This window comes from Mauremys reevesii, linkage group 7, assembly GCF_016161935.1.
Source record: "Mauremys reevesii isolate NIE-2019 linkage group 7, ASM1616193v1, whole genome shotgun sequence".
NCBI classification, from domain to species: Eukaryota; Metazoa; Chordata; order Testudines; family Geoemydidae; genus Mauremys; species Mauremys reevesii.
In genome coordinates, this window is record NC_052629.1 from 120,349,970 (window position 1) to 120,366,053 (window position 16,084).

Here is a 16,084-nt window from a genome sequence, read left to right on the forward strand (position 1 = left end):
CTTATTAATATCTGTTTCAGGAGTGGTTGGGTGAGGTTCTTTGGCCTGCAATGGGGAGGAGGTCAGAGTTGATGATCATGATTGTCCCTTTTGGCCTTAGTCTATGGATTTGTGTATATATGTCTTCACCTTTCCCTCTTAATTTCCAAAGCCTAGATCCTACCATCTCTGCTTCTGTCCCCCCTACGGGTTTAGGCTGAGAAGATGGATGGTTGTGTTGTAAATGATCTGCACTGTGATTTAGGAATTCTGGGTTCTATTCCCAGCTCTCTGCCATGGATGGTACGACTTGGGTCAAATCATTAAGGGCTTGTCTGCATGGTAACTTATTGCGTGGCAAGCTGGAGTGTGACTCTACAGCCGCTAGTTTGTCATGCACAAACTGGCCATGTGGACCCTGCTAGTTCTGCAGTAGGGTTTGACGTACTGTGGAAAGTTTAGTGCACGGTAGCAGGCTCCACAGAGCCAGTTAGTGCCCGGTAGATTCACATGCTGGCTTGCCGTGCACTGAGTTTCTGTATAGACAAAGCCTAGGGGGTCTCTGTGCCTCAGTTTCCCATATGTAACATGGAAATAATACTGTTTTTCTCCCACCCCGTGTCTTGTTTATGTAGACCGTAACCTCTGAGCTAGGGACTCTCTCTTACTATGTGTTGTCTAGCAGTGTTACTCAACAACCAGTCCATGGACTGGCGCTAGTCCCAGAGATCTCCCTGACAGAGTTTAGGAAGACAACAAGCCAGCCTCTAGTATCAAAAAGGTTGAGAAAGGGGTCTTGAGCCACGACTGTGATACAATAATAGTGGCTACGGACCCAATCTCTGATTAAAGCACTAACAGAACCGTACTCAGCAGGGCTCTCCCCTTTTCACAAGGACGTTATTTGTGTTGCTGACTGGCAGCCTGATGTCGCTCAGCACCTGCAGCCAGCCTCCCCTGTTATGTTGGTCTTGGGAGAAGAAATCGTGAGATGCTGGGAACATAGAGTTATCAGCACTCTGGTCTAAGTCCCCCCCCCCCTTTGCCTAGCTTAGGTGTGAGCAGCCAGCTGCAAAGCCGCACTCCGGTTCCTGAGTCCTCGCTGGTGCTGCATTCCCCCACGCGTGTCGCCGCCCCTAGGACTTTTCCAGGGGTGTGGCTGAGAGCTCTTTGCGCTGCTCTGAGATTCCTTCCCTGTGAATTGTGGGAGAAACTGTCCTTCTGGGCACATGAGGTAGGTAGTGGGGGGGGGGGAGTTGTGGGGCGACAGTGGTGGACTATCAGCACTTGAGATAAACGGGGGCGGGGGGGAGGTAATATTTGTGTTGGTCCAGGGAGAGTGATTACCTCCCCCACCCTCTCTCGCTCATATCCTAGCACCTGCACTGCTATCAGCACGTGACTAACTGCAGCCTCACGGCAACATGGCAGGTTTCTAGCCCAAGTGAAAGCAACACCCAGGTTTCAGCCTATAGCCCCACCTGGGCCAGCTAACCTGGGATGAAAGCACCAATAAACCCAGGGCATTGGGTGACCAGACAGCAAGTGTGAAAAATCGGGATGGGGGTGGGGGGTAATAGCCTATATATGACACAGCCCCAAATATCAGGACTGTCCCTATAAAATCAGGACGTCAGCCTGTCAGGGCAGGTGGGGGAGCCGAGGGTGATACCCAGGTGCAGGCCGCAGTGAAGACATACGCTTTGTTACCTGCCCAGGTAGCACCTCCATTCGTCCCAAGCTGCTGGGCAAGAGTATTTCTCTCAGACTGACACAATACCGAGAAAATGTATTGTCACTCACAGGCATGGTGGTTTCCTGCAATCACAGAGGGAATTCAGGAAACTCACATGGTGACTGTCACAGGCTGGCAGTGTTTGCCTGACACCCCACACTTGGTTAGCAGGTGTTGCTCCTGCTGTGAAAGGGTTAAGCAGGTTTTGCTGACTCACTAATTGAGTAGACAGGGCCTGGGGAGAAGCCTCAAGCTGGGACTCCAGGTAGTGCTGTTTTCGGATTCCCTTTTTGGTCATACACCAGCCCCAGGTGGGGTGACTTTTCAGGCCTCCACAAGTACATAGTCCAGTGTGGGGACTCCGCCCACTTGCAGTGACCCACTTTTGCTAAAAGTCAGGCGAAAACACGCACAAACAGTGGGTTCGCATGGAACGCCAAGTGGGCCCAGCAGCTTGAAGTTATTTCAGAATGGTTTGGTCTCTTTCCTATTTTAAGGTTTATTTTAGCTTGTTTGTACATGCACAATCAATTAACGGTGGGTACATCCAGCTGCACGTTGTATAGGCAATTTACAGAAAGAGAAGCAGGACTGAGGCAATTCAATTCATGGAGGAACACTCCAGTTCAGCTATTCTGACAAAGGTCTGCATCCTGCTCTATGCCATCAACAATTAAACGAACTGCAGAAAGAGTCGCTGCCTTCTAACACTGAACAAGGAACTTTATCAGAACTACAAAGCCATTCTTTCTTAGCTTCACTGTAGACCTGCCTAGAACATTTCCCCACCCGTGGCTGGCCTGGGTGACAGATTTAAAGAGACATAGCATGCATAGCCTTGCATGGGACAATTTGTTGGTCTTCACATTCATTATGTAAAGTCTGGTGACTTTTGCTCCAAGTTCACAAAGAGTAAAAGTAGTTTAAAAGTGCTAGAGAGATCATAAGTAACTTGCTTTCCATTTGATTAGAAGCCTTTAAATTTGACAGTATCTTTCCCCTTCCTGAAAACAGGGAAAAAATTAAAGGGACCACCTCAATTTAAATATGGAGCACAATTTAAACTAGATTTTTATATAAAACTTAAGATTAATGGAAATATTTTGAATTAAAAAATAGAAGAGTCAGTGTAATGTTTGGCACTGCTGGAAATGAAACTGACTATACACAAAACTGGGCCACATCACCGATTTTAATTGTCCTAACTCTGAGAAATGCACAAGAAAACAAATAGCATCAAAAGTGGCAAGTTAATTGATTTTTTAAAAATTCTTGTACTTTCAATAAACAAAAGTAAAGAGATTAGTTTGTTTACAAGGTCTGGATGTTGCCACATTCATTTTGCTGTTTTTATTTCTTTTAAAGAGAGAGGCTCTCATTCTCACTCCTCTGAATGCATTTAATACCGTGTTTCTTTTTCAGATGAACTATTCATTCCTGGAGGAATGAACTGATCCAAGTCTATAGGAGCTGCATATATTTTCAGAAATCCAAAGTCACTAGATGCAGAAGAACAAATAAGATTCAAGGAATCATTAGATTCTTCTGATCAGGCAGCTTTAAGTTGAGAAGGGGAAAAAAGTGCCCAGCAGGGAACAAAGTACAGTGTGATTCTTGCTGCAGTGTTCAGCTTATTGTAAATCTCTCTCCCTCCGCCCCGGGAAAGGAGTCCTGGCCTAGGTACTGAATCGGACAAGGTCTTTTCTCCTGGAAACCCAGAAGCAAAAGCTTCCTTGGAAGGGAAGAAAGTGACATGCTAAGGAAGCAGGGAGGAGCCCTCCTCCACAGAGGCGGGCCCTGAGATTTGCTTTGCCGGAGACCGCCCCCCTCCGGTCTCCTGAACTGGTTCCCAAGATCTCCGAGGGCACCAGCTAGAAGGGGGGGAGAGAGAGGAAAAAGCAGCCCACCAAAAGTGCAGCAGGCTCTCCCCTGTTCCTTCCCGAGCCCCTCTCACTACACTATGCTGGTGTATCCGATACCCCGTGCGCGATTAGTCCTCCTCCTCCTCCTCCCGCTGCTGCTGCTGCTAATCTGCTCTCCGCTGGCAGTTGTGGTCACAGCAGAGCCCAGGGGGAACACATCGGATGCGAGCGGTTCCCACTTTTAATAAAGTGAAGTTGGGGGCGGGGAGCTCTGAAGTTTTTCTTGTTCCGAGCAGCAGCAGGAGCACGGGGTGGGGCAGGGTGGAATTAAAAGGGGAGGGAAGGCTGCTCTCTGCTAAGGAACAGCTCGCAGCACCATGCAGCTTGTGCTCTGGGCACTGGGATTAGGAACACTCTTTCTCCAGGACGTCTTGAACGTAGCCACCACCGCAGCGAGGAAGCAGAAGCTGCACCCAAGACAAGGTAAGATGATGCTTTTGGCGTCTCAAGCTCCTTCAGGGGAAGTTTCCCGTTCTTTGGGCTGTTTCTTAGACCTCATTTTAACATGGGGGGAGGGGGTATTTCTACAGCTCTGCGGTGTCAGTTTCATTGATTCCCCTTGGCTTGCCCTCAGTCACCAGTTACAAGGACTTTAAAAAGTTGTGCGCCTTTCTCAGGCTGGTGCACACGGGACAGGGGGACAGAAGCTGCTGAACATGGTCTTCTCCTTGAAACCTTTCCGAAGCTCCAAATAGCCTGAGTCTAGAAACCCATTTTAAGTAGAGGAAGGGCTTTGGGCAATTGGCAGTCCCTGATGCCTTTACAGAAAAGCTAAGGATTCTTCGTGGGCTGCTGGAGGCAGGGACTGTCTTTTTTTTTTGTGCAGCACCGAGCTCTGTGGGAGTCCTGGTCTAGATTATAGTCTCTAGGTGCTCCTGCAATGCAAATACAGTACCACGACTTCGCCACCAGTGCCTGGTGCAGGCAAGCTAGTGGTGCATTGATTTGTTTTGTAAGCAGAGCTCCCTACATCCTCCCCCCTTGCTAGATACAACTTTAGAAAGCCAGGCCTTGCTGCTTTCATCCAAGGTAAGTGTGCGTGAAAAAGCTACGCCTTGCCTGAGCGAGAGAGCGCTTCTTTACCGGGCGCGTGTGTGTTACTGTTTGCAGCCCAGCTGTTGGAGAAACTGCGCGAGTTCGAGATCGTCACCCCCACCCGTGTGAACGAATTCGGAGCCCCCTTTCCCACGCACGTACACTTCAAACGAAGGAGACGCAGTGTTAATCCTGACACGGACCCTTGGGCCACCGACTCCTCCTCGGCCCACTACCGGCTTTCCGCCTTCGGGGAGCAGTTTCTGTTCAACCTCACGGCCCAGTCTGGATTTATCGCGCCACGTTTCACGGTCAGCCTCCTCGGAGCCCCGGGGGTTCACCAACGCCGGTTTTACAGCGAGGAGGCCAGCGACGTAAAGCACTGTTTTTACCGAGGCCATGTGAATAGCCAGCCCCAGCACACGGCGGTCATCAGCCTGTGTTCAGGGATGGTAAGTGCCGTCCCCTCTGCCGTCTTTCTTCGCCGCCTCTGGGGATTTCCAGGGCTGAGCTTCGCCGGTGCTTCTGGCGCCTTCAAGCCTGGTCTGCCCGGGGTTTGTGTTTACACGGAACAGCTCGATGCGGAGTTCTTTGCCCTGGTTCTCTCGCAGCCAGGCTCGCCTGCTGTGGCTCCGCATGTCGAGCAGCTCCGTGGTGGCAAAGCGCCGCACGCTCCCATTGCCACAGACCCTGGAAGGGGAGAGCCCCCGGGCAGGGAAGCGACCCTGCGGTACGTGAGCCCGGGACCTCTGCCGGGGCTGCCCCGGGTTCTCCGGCGGTCGCCAGGGGCCGGGGCTTTTTCACACGCCGGTGGCCGGGGGCACCGAGCGGAAGCAAGTAGGGGGGTCACCCCGGGGGCCGCTGGCCACACGGGCTGGACGCCAGCCGCAGTGAAGGTGGAGCGAGCCCCCCTTCCCGTGCCCCCCGCAATCACACCGAGGTAGCCCCCCCCCCAATGGCTTTTCGCCCTACACACGCGCCGGGCTGACTTGGAGGAGTTGCAAAAGTCTGGCCTGAAACTCTGCCCTCAATAGAGCGGGGGGGGGGGGAGGGTTAGGCCACGTCTGTCCCAAAAGGAGGGACGAGCAGGGGGTGCTGGCCCACTGGTGCGCCCCCCCCCAACCCCGGCAGAGCTTGCACGTTCCGGGGGGGGTCTCCAAACTTCCACGTGAGGCAAACCCCTTCAGTCTCCAGTCCTGGCCAAACGGCCCCCCAGTGGGGGCGGGGGCCAGTCCTCCAAGCTGTGCCCCCCCATTCAGTGGGAAAGAAGAAACCTCCAGAGCAGGCAGCCGGGATCCCGCATACTCACCAGGGTGGCCGAGCTGCTGCTGCCGCTGGGGAGTCCCATTGCAAGCCCCCCCCTTCGGCGCTTTCCCGGGGGCTGCGCGCTCCCAGCGGCGTCCCCTGTTTGTTGTTGTGCTGAGCCTGGTGGGCGGAGGCGAAGGAGCCGGGCCCGGGGGGTGGGGAGCTGCAAGGAAGCCCAGCAGCAGCAGGCAGTGCCCTGGCTGCAGGACGGGGCCTGGCACGGCTGCGAACCACTCCCCAGATTGAGGGGGGGGGGAAGGATTTAATTCCCCTAATCCTCCACCCCACCAGTCAAGCGTGCCGCCTTAAGAGCTCTCCCTCCCTCCCTTCCCGGGGACGACCTTAAGGAGGTGCGAGGCACTTTGCCAGCCCCGAGCCAGGGCTGCGGGGGTTTAAGGAGGCCGGAGGAGATGTCAAGACGCCGTCTCCATCCTCCCAGCTCGGGGGGAGGCGAGGGGAGGCGCTGCGGGGAGAAGGAGCCGACACAAACAGCTGTGCAGGAAGCTTGCGGGGGAGGAGGGCTTGTCTGGCTCCTTCCCCCTGAGCCGGGGCTCATTCCCTGAGAGCTGGGATGAGCCAGGGATGGAGGCAGCTCAGGGCGGGTACTGCAGGGGGGGTGCAGACATTCTGGGTACAGTGTCCTCAGCTTGCCTGGGGGGGGGGGAGCTTAGTGATGAGCAGGGAGCCTTTCCAAGGGTGATCCTGATCCGTCCTAGCTGGGGGGTGACCTGTGGGACACTGGCCAGAGCGCCTGGGCACTTTGCTGATACTTTCCATCTCCTGGGCAGCCTCCACCTACAGCCTTCCTGGTTAAAGGGGTTCCCCAGGGAGAACCAGGTGCCGCTGCTGCCTGCCCCCTTTCGGCCCCCGACAGGCTGCCGCTCGCATACCTGTCCCCGGAGATGCAGGTGGATACGCTTTGCGCAAGGCCAGGGCACGTGTCTCTTGTGTGGTTCAGAACTGGGATCGTGCTCTAGTACCAGCATCTTGGCAGGAGGTCAGACTAGCTGACCCTCGTGGTCCCTTCTAGCCGTATGGTCCTATCGTTTTGGCTTATGGCATACTTTTGCTTGGGAGTGGCGTTTTTCCCCATGGCCTGCTCCACAGTCATGTGGGTTAGAGCTTTGATATTCTCTCCTAGGCAGTAGCTTCACCAGGTGAGTTCCTTTCCCGGATCAAGCCACTGGATGCCATGCTCAGCTTGTCTCTGCTCCGAGTTGCTCTTGGCATATCTTATGTATGAGAAACAGAGAGGGCAGAACATAATAGGGCCCAACTCTGTCCTAAGATGTACTCCAGCACCTCCCATTGAGATGAGGAGTAATTTTGCAAACATATCTGAAGAACTGGGTCTAATATGTGTCCTCTCTTCACACAGGGCTGAATTTTACTCCTGGTGAGTAGTAATTTACACCATGAATGATCTCCCTGGTTTTAATGGGAGCAAAGTATACAGAGTAAAGTGCTACTCAGCGTAGCAGAATTGGGCCCATAGCTTTCAGCCGCCCCAGATGTAGGGGTTGCTTGCCAAACTGGACATTGTAAGGAAGTGTAAATGCCCTAGAAACTTCTGCATGTTACCATGTCTGTTTTATAGGGTAATTATGTAGGCCTAGTCTCTTGCATATTCCAACTGGAAGCTGACTACCTGTCTCTCTCTTCGCTCTCAGCTAGGCACATTCAGGTCTCACAATGGGGACTATTTTGTAGAGCCGCTGCTATCGCCCGATGAACAAGAGTACGAAGAAGAGCACAATAAGCCACATGTGGTCTACAGACACAGTGCACCTCAAAAAGACTTACCAAGGGAACGGCACACTTGCGATACTTCAGGTATTCGTTTGACTATTCCCCATACAGTCACTTCCATGATTCTGCGTTGCTGAATTATAAACCATTTACCGTGATATGGGAGGGGACATTGGCACTGTGGGCGTGCAGTGAAGGGGCTATTGTGAACATCTAGGTGTGGTGCTCTTTGCTTTGGGGATAGTCTTTTGCTATTGTTCAGGTGAGGTTCATCTTGTCTTTGACTTCTAATTTAAGAAGATCAACCGGAGGCCAAATTCTACCACTTCCATTGCCACCGTTGATCCCAATCATGCCTACTGTGAGGTAAAGTAGTCATCTCTGAGCTCTTGTGCCTTAAATGGCTTCTGTGTCTGTACCACCTTACTTCTCTTCCCTCCTAACCATAAGCCCTAAAATACACAATTTCTCCTACACTTCAGCTGAAACTCACTTGTGCCTTCAACTTCCATCATCTTGCTTGCTATAATTCCTTCCATCGTGGTCTTTCTAGGCCCGATCTCTCCTTACTTGAACTGGTCCAAAATGCAATGACTTGTCTCTTCTCCCAACCATTCCTCTTCCTTGCCAGAGGTTACTTAATGCTTTCACTGATTAATTTACTTCTTGGGTCTCCTGTTTTCTCCCCATGTTTCGGCACCACTCCTTGGTGTACTAAACCTACAGATGCCTCTTGTGAGGTATATTGCAACCTAAACACTGTGGGCATGAATCTGCCAACCTTACTCAGGCTGAGTGGTATGGTTACTCTTCAAGTAGATGGGGTTACTCACGGAATAAAGCTATGATTTGATGTGAGTAAGAGCAGCAGAATCTGGCCGCTTGTATACATTAGCTTGTACATAGTGAGAATCTCCTTTGGACTATTATGTGATGCATTTGTATTGTATTAGTGCTATACAGAATTTACACTGTATCTTACATTTGTGGCTCATTGCGGGAGAGAGGATATAGGCAGTGGTTTTGTCTACATAGTTAGAGCTGGTATGATGACAGAGTGGTTCAAGGAGATGTCCCAAGGCACTGATCAAAGACCAAGGTAGATTTAATGGTGATGGAAGCATGGTGGTACACACACATGTACGCACATTTGGGGGAATAATAGTACATCTCACAAGGCTTTTATTGTTTGTTCTTCCAAGGGTTGCTGCTGGACTATGCCACTCTGGTTTCTCTCTTCCAGCTGTTTCTGCTCCCTTCTTTGAGATCAGATGCAGGAGACTCAGAACAGTTGGAAAGAAACACGGAATCTGGCACAATTCACCAGTAACCCCTGGAGGAATGGACCAGCAGATCTCGGAACCCATTGAATCAAAGGTAGATGGAAAGGCCCTGAATATAATTTATGGTCTTTCCCTTTGTGGAGTGATCGTATATCGTTCAACCTTGTGAAGTGTCTAATAGTTTCAGATCAGGTTTTTGTGCTACACTAGCTTTCGCAAGAAATCAACCCGGTGTATTATTCTGCTTAATTACCCAGGTCTTTTTCTGTCCTCTGTTAATCTGCTGTGCTTCCCTTTTTCCTTTGCTGCTTGTTCTTAATTGCTCCACACAGTGTGGAAAAGGAGAAACCCCAATAAGTTAAAACTCTGTCCAAATAATAAGGTTCAAAGGACCCAAAATAGGCAGCATGGTTCTGCCCTTCCCCCATTTCTGGTTCAACAATTTTAAGTGAATCTTGTGCTGGTGACAGGTGCTGTGTTGTTAGCTGTGGATGTTGAAATAGCAAAGCACAGCGTGGTCAGTGGCCATATGCACTTCCCTCCACTGGCTCACCAATATTCTTTCACCTTCACCACCTCTAGAGCAGGGATTCTCAAACTTTTGTACTGGTGACCCCTTTCGCACAGCAAGCCTCTGAGTGCGACCCCCCCCCCACATTAAAAACACTTTTTAATATATTTAACACCACTATAAATGCTGGAGGCAAAGCGGGGTTTGGGGTGGAGGCTGACAGCTCGCGACCCCCCATGTAATAACCTCACGACTCCCTGAGGGGTCCCGACCCCCAGTTTGAGAACCCCTGCCTTAGAGGCAAGAGAGTAGCTCAGATAGCTTCAGGGAAAAAGTGAAGCCCAGCTACATTTTTCTCAAGTTTATCTTTAGGAGTCACCTTTGGGCAAACTGCCGTGTTCACATAAGCCAGGGGAAAAGGAAATGATCTCATTAGAATTTATGAGCTCAGTTGCATTGTACCTGGGATCTGTAGATGACATTAAATTTATACTGTTGCTGCAGCCAACATGTGAAAAGTCCATTTGTACTGCAAGTTAATGGGGAAAACGGAAATCCGTCAAAAGTGGAAATTCAACCCCAGAAAAGACTTAGACCCCAAATCAGTTTCTTATAGCTGCTTTTTAGATCAATGCAATATGGGCTTTCCTGACCACATGCCCTAGCTCTTCTGCCATACAGGTTAATGGATTAATGACGTGTGTTATAATAAACTGTTGCCAAGGCTTTGCTGTTGTTCAGTATAGCAGGCTGTTGTAGTTATGCTGAGGTCCTGGGTTATGAGGCTGTTAATAGCAGCTTCTCCTTGTTCTTCCACTGTTGGCCTGTCCCATATCCTTCTCTCTGTGTCTTGCTTCCTGCCAGAGTAGTTTGGGAGTTAAGAGGCGGACTTCGTACCCTCACTAACCCTTCCCTTCCTTCGGCCATCACAATAGAGTCCCAGCGTTTAAGGTGATCTAGTCTGACCTCCTGTGTATCACAGGCCACCAACAGCTCCCAGCCCATGCATGCTAAACCCCAAAGCCAGAATGAGACCAAAGTATCTCAGCCCTCAGGAGACTAGACTTTTCTGTGCCAGAGAATAGGAGGCACCAGTGTCCAACGCACCCACAATATCAGGGAAATGATTAAATGAGATCTACCCAGATAATCCTGGTGAGAGACCCATGCCAACATGCTGCAGAGGACGGTGAAAAACGCCCAAAGTCACTGCCAATCTGACCTGGGGGCAAACACCTTCCTGACCCACATTTGTTGATCAATTAGATCTGAGTATTTGAGCAAGTACCAACCAGCCAAGCCCCTGAGCGAGAGAATGCTTGGTGCCAGCTCAGAGCCCATCCCACCCAATATGTCATCTTCAGCTATGGCCATTCCTGATGCTTCAGAGGAAGGAGATAAAACCCCGCCCAGCGTACACTAGGGGAAGACATCTCTTCCTGACCCCTGCAGGTGGCTGGCTGAAACCCTGAAGCATGAGCTTTAGGAGCATAAGACATAAACTGCAAGTGAGCCCCAGGGCTGCCTCCTACCATCACAAGCAACCCTGTCATATAGTCGCACTCATAAATTATGTCCAGCTCTCTCTTAAAACTAATTAAGTTGGCTGCCCCCACAACTCCTATTGGGAGGCTGGTCCAGAACCTCACTCCTCTGATGGTTAGAAACCTTCTTCCGATTTCCAGCATGAAATTGTTCATGGCCCATTTATATCCATTTTTTCTTGTGCCAAGCTGTCCTTTAGCTTAAGTAGCCCTTCACCCTCCCTGGTATTTATCCTCTCCCCCCTCCCTCCCCATGTATTTATAGAGAGCAATCCTATCTCTCTGATTTCTTTTTGCTAAACAAGCCAAGTTCTTCCACTTTCCTCTCCTAAGAGGAGGCCTTCCATTCCCCTAATCATTCTACAGGCTCTTCGCTGCACCTGTTCCAGTTTAAATTCATCTTTCTTGAACATGGGGTGACCTGCTGAGGTGATTCCTCCCCTGATTTATACCCGCGCAGGCTCTGGTACAATAACTAACTAGACTTGCTTGAACAGCATTTAGAAATGAAGACTGGCCAGGGTTGATGTGAAATACCACTAGGGGGTGCTACTTAGACAAGCCGCCTGTGGCAGCCCTGCTCGCTCTCCTTGCTTCATGCCAGCAGAGCATTCCCACAAAACTCTCCCCTGGGTATTACAACTACCACTGGATTTTTAAGCAGTCTCGATTAGCAAGGTGGAGATTGAGAGTTTAAAAAATGTAACTTTAATCCAGAAGCGAGACTGCTCAGTGAAGGCGGAGAGCTGAGCTTCCTGAGCTCAATGGAAGGAGGGTCTGCCGCTGCTGTCGAAAGGAACGAGAATCCGTATTAGAATCACTTGAGAGATCGTCCAATAGACTTGATGATAACTGTGCACTCACCTGTGTACACTTGCAGGTTCTGTAGATTCATAGATTTCATGGTCACAGGGGAGCACTATGACTATATCTAGTCCATGGCACAGGCCAGGAAACCTTACCCATAACTTCTGCATCAAGTCCACAACTTCTGGTTGAACTAGAGCATATCGTTTAGAAAGACATCCAGTCTTGATTTAGTCCAGCTACGGTTATTACTTCACTGACAGGAAACCTCCCCTATATCTAAATAAACCACTGGGGTTCATCTCTCATTCTGTTCCATACCATTTCCAGAGGGGGTTGGATGAACACCACTTCTAACATACTCATTTTTTTCCAAACACACCTGTATGTGTGTACACGTCACACAAACTCCTTAGTTGTGCTTATATCTGTGGCTTTCCCCTTCCAGCCTGCCGCCTCTATTGAAGGTGTTAATTTGATTTGTTGTTTTCAGAAAGTGAGGGATGGGAAGCCAACCCCTTCTGTGCTGTATGGTTCTTTATTGCTCTCATGTGTTTACTTTTCATCTTTGTCTGGTTTTTGCTGCTTACCTTTCTTTCCTTCTGCCTCTTGTATCTCTCCTGGGGTGTGTTTGGTCAGTTTTGGTTAATTTATTTCTGATCTTTTGCTACTATTATCTATTCATGCTCCAGCTCTTGTGGCTTGTCTGGAGCTTTCTGTTATAATTCTACCTGTCTGTTGTGTTTTGTTTTCTCAGTATTGTTCTTGCTTATTATTTACTCCCAATTTGCCCATTTTTATATCTTTTACTAGAAACCCCTTGCAAAAGTTATATTTTGAACGAGCTGTTTCTGTTCTTTTCTCCTTTGTGTTCCAATTGTGTTCTGATATCTGTCCTCTGACCACCTGACTTTTCATTATGCTTTTTCTGTTTTCTTTCCAGCTTCACATTTTAAAAAAAAAATGTTTAGCACAGACTCCCCCGGCTACACCTCATTTTTCCTTCAGTTTGACATAACAGACTCAGACTGTGGCTGAAATAGACAAGCAGTTTTTTCTCATATGTAGGAACAAGGATCAAATGTGAGCACTGGCTGCTGTCCCCACTTTCATTGCTAGAATAGTAGCCCCCTTCCACTCGTTTGCCTCGGGACTGGGAGATAGCGGCAGTGGGTTTTGGATGGCACTCGCAAGTCATGTTGGGCCTAGCCCTGTAATGACATTTGTTAAAGCAGAAGCATCCACTGGGGCAAAACTCGCCGATGAAACAGCAGCACTCACCTCATTGGTGCGGTGCTGATAAGATGATGAGAGTCCTCCCCATCTTGAAAGAGAGCCAGGAAAAGGCCGTCCTGCTATTTCATATTGTGGTGGTAAGAAATGAGAGCTGGTCTCAGGTTAGTGCAGGACAGAGGAGCCCTTAGCTGTGGGAGAACAGGCAGAACTTGCTACAGCAGAGTCCCCTGCAGACACAGACTGATAGGAGGAGAGGAAATGCGGTTATGTTGCAACCTTTTCTGTTCAATTTCCATAACCCTACCAGTCCCCGAGCTTTACTTGCACCGATGCTCGTTAGGAGCCGCTCTCGAGCGTAGAATGTTCTAGCACCTCCTGAAAGCGAATGCAAAAGTATCCCAAATGCAAAGTCCCAAATTCTGACCTGCGTATTTTGACTTAACATTTTAAATTCCTGCTTGATTGTTTAGCTACAGTGATTCAGCAAACAGAAACGTCACCACTCGACTTGGATAGCTAGCTCCCAGAGCACCAAAAAATAAACATAAAAACGTTCCGAAGACATTAGCTAGCTCCTAGCATTTGAGAACTTCTCAGTCCGCTCGTGGATGGTTTTTTGCCAGCGGGGAGACAGGTGAAATGCAAAGTAGCTGTGAATTATTTGCTCCTCTCCAACAGAGAGGCAGCTTTTGCTGCAGTCATGGCGAGTGTCATTATTATATTGTAGGACACCGACGTTTCCCAGACTTCTGGCCAGATGAATGCTTGCAGTTCCCAAAGGTGTAGGCTGTTGAATGTGCAGTTATCACATTGATAAGATGGCCAAAATAAATGGGTCAGCTTCTCCAGTGGTGTAAATCAGTGTAGCTCTATTGGGTTCAATCCATTTACACCGTAAGTGGTTCTAGACCCTATTCCATAGAAGTAACCTATTACTGTGTAGACCTAATATTATGTGGATTCCATTTGGTCCTTTTTTTCCTTGAAAAAGTGTCCTTTTCTGATGATGCCACAAGAGTCATGGTACAAAATATGTCTCGCCGTGCAACTGACACGCATGACCCCGAAATAATCAGTAACGTGTCACCGATTGTCAGGTACATTAATGAGTAATTTGTAATACATTACGCTTTCCAAGTAACTTTTAACGGCCTTTCCTGCTGAACACAACACAGGAGAGTCACCGTAGCCTGGGGCCATTTGTACTATGGCCTAAGCTACCAGATCGCTGTTCTAATTAGGCCCAAAATTAACAAAGGCTTGATCCTAAATGATGCCGAGCACCTGTAATGTGCTGAGCACCCTCCATTCCCATCAGCCATTCTGTCGTCATCTCTCTCCCTGAGATTACTGGTGGCGCTCCCAGGACTAGCTGCAGCCAGGGCATTCCCACTGGCCTGGGACTGCCCCGCCTGAGTCTGCCAGAGCCTGGATTTCTAAAGCTTATGGGCCCACTGCAAATCCCATATTTTCTCACAAGCATATAGGGAGGCTGGGGGCCCATAGGTGAGGGGCTCAGACTGAGGAATGACTTGGTGAGGGCCTTGTCATAGGAGAGGGTAGAGGGTCTTCCATTTCCTTTGTGCAGGAGACTGTGTAAACTGGTGTTTGAGCGATGGGGAAACTGGGGTCACACTATTTGATTGTAAGATTTTTAGGATGGAATGTGTTCAACTCTAGGATGTGCCTCAGGATGTGGCTAGCCACCAGATACGTTGAAAAGGCGTGTGAGAGAGAGAGAGAGAGAAAATGAGGCTTGTACGCCATTGAAATACCTATAAATGAACACCTGATTCCGGATAATGAGATTATATGTAACTTGTTAGAGTCCAAATCTCCCCTTTCCCAGGATCCCCTACCTCTGCCTCCATATCTCAAGATTATGTCTCTTCCCACATCCCACAGGATCCCTCCCAACCTGATACAACCTTACCCTGCCTCCCACCCCAGGCACTCATCCCTCAGGAATCATTCCTATCTCTGCTTCTGTGTTTCTAGCTTGCAGCATTGTTGTGAGTCTCACAATATTGGCTGTGTGTTTTAAAGCCCCAGCTCCTGGAGTCATGTGACTAGGTGGCAATCTCAGCTTTCCTTTCTTACAGAAGTAAGCTTCTGGCCCTTGTGGCTGTGAAGAAAAGCCTGACGTGAACCTAGAAGGCAAATAAAAACATACCTCCCAATGGTTCTAATGGCTAAAGCCGGGGCCAGTGTCATTCAAATTTGGCCCAGCTGCCCCTCCATAGACTGAAAAAAGAGGGGCGGCTGAGCCAAACCTGAGTGGCGCCGTGACCCCATGCGCCAGGTTGCAATACCACCGGGTTTGGGGGCCCTCTCAAATGGGGCTCTGGGACAACCTGCCCCTTTTGCACAGTCCCCCCGCCCAGGTGGCCTGAATGCGGGAAACGTTCCCAGCTTTACCTGTGACAAGGGGCACATGGGGGTCAAAGAGGGAAGTCCCGAGAAACCCGGGACTGTTGGGAGGTCTGTAAAAAGATTCCAACCTTTATTATTTTTAAGCCAACCCCATGATTGTGTGGGGCCTGACTCGTGATTTTTGGCAGGAGGGCCCCTATGATCCCAGACGCTCTCCATTCGCCTGCTGATTTCAACCTCCTGCTGCCCCGCACTCAGACAGAAGCTGGGCCCCTGGGAGCGTAGATTGCTGGAGCCAGGCTACTGCTGCAGGCAGCCTTCTGTGCCCCATATGGCTTCTTCTCTGCTCAGCCCACCCACCACTGCCTCCTTGTGTCTCGAGATTGGAATGACAGCTCAGCAGAGCAAGACCCGGACGGGCAGCACAGCAGAACTTCAGCCCACCGGGAAGGGCAGGAAAGGGTGTCAGGGCAGAGGCATCCGGAAGAGGAGAAATTCGGGGGGGCTGGTCCCTTCCTCACGCTCCCAGTGGAAGTCCAAAGGAACCAATTGGTTAATAGCAGGCCCAAGAGGGGGAACGAAGCGGGGTAGTGGAATAGTAGAAT

General features: G+C 49.8%; 1 protein-coding gene across 9 annotated transcripts in view; it reads left to right on the forward strand.

Annotated features, from left to right (window-relative positions):
- The first annotated feature begins 3,948 nt into the window (after positions 1–3,948).
- ADAMTS9 (ADAM metallopeptidase with thrombospondin type 1 motif 9) overlaps positions 3,949–16,084 on the forward strand; it is a 149,514-nt gene continuing 137,378 nt past the window's right edge. For all 9 annotated transcript variants that reach the window (XM_039546993.1, XM_039546995.1, XM_039546997.1 and 6 more), the window contains exons 1-3: positions 3,949–4,059; positions 4,747–5,123; positions 7,647–7,809. In XM_039546993.1, the coding sequence (XP_039402927.1) occupies positions 3,954–4,059; positions 4,747–5,123; positions 7,647–7,809 (646 nt within the window). In that variant the 5' untranslated portion in view covers positions 3,949–3,953. The remainder of the gene's footprint in view (positions 4,060–4,746; positions 5,124–7,646; positions 7,810–16,084) is intronic.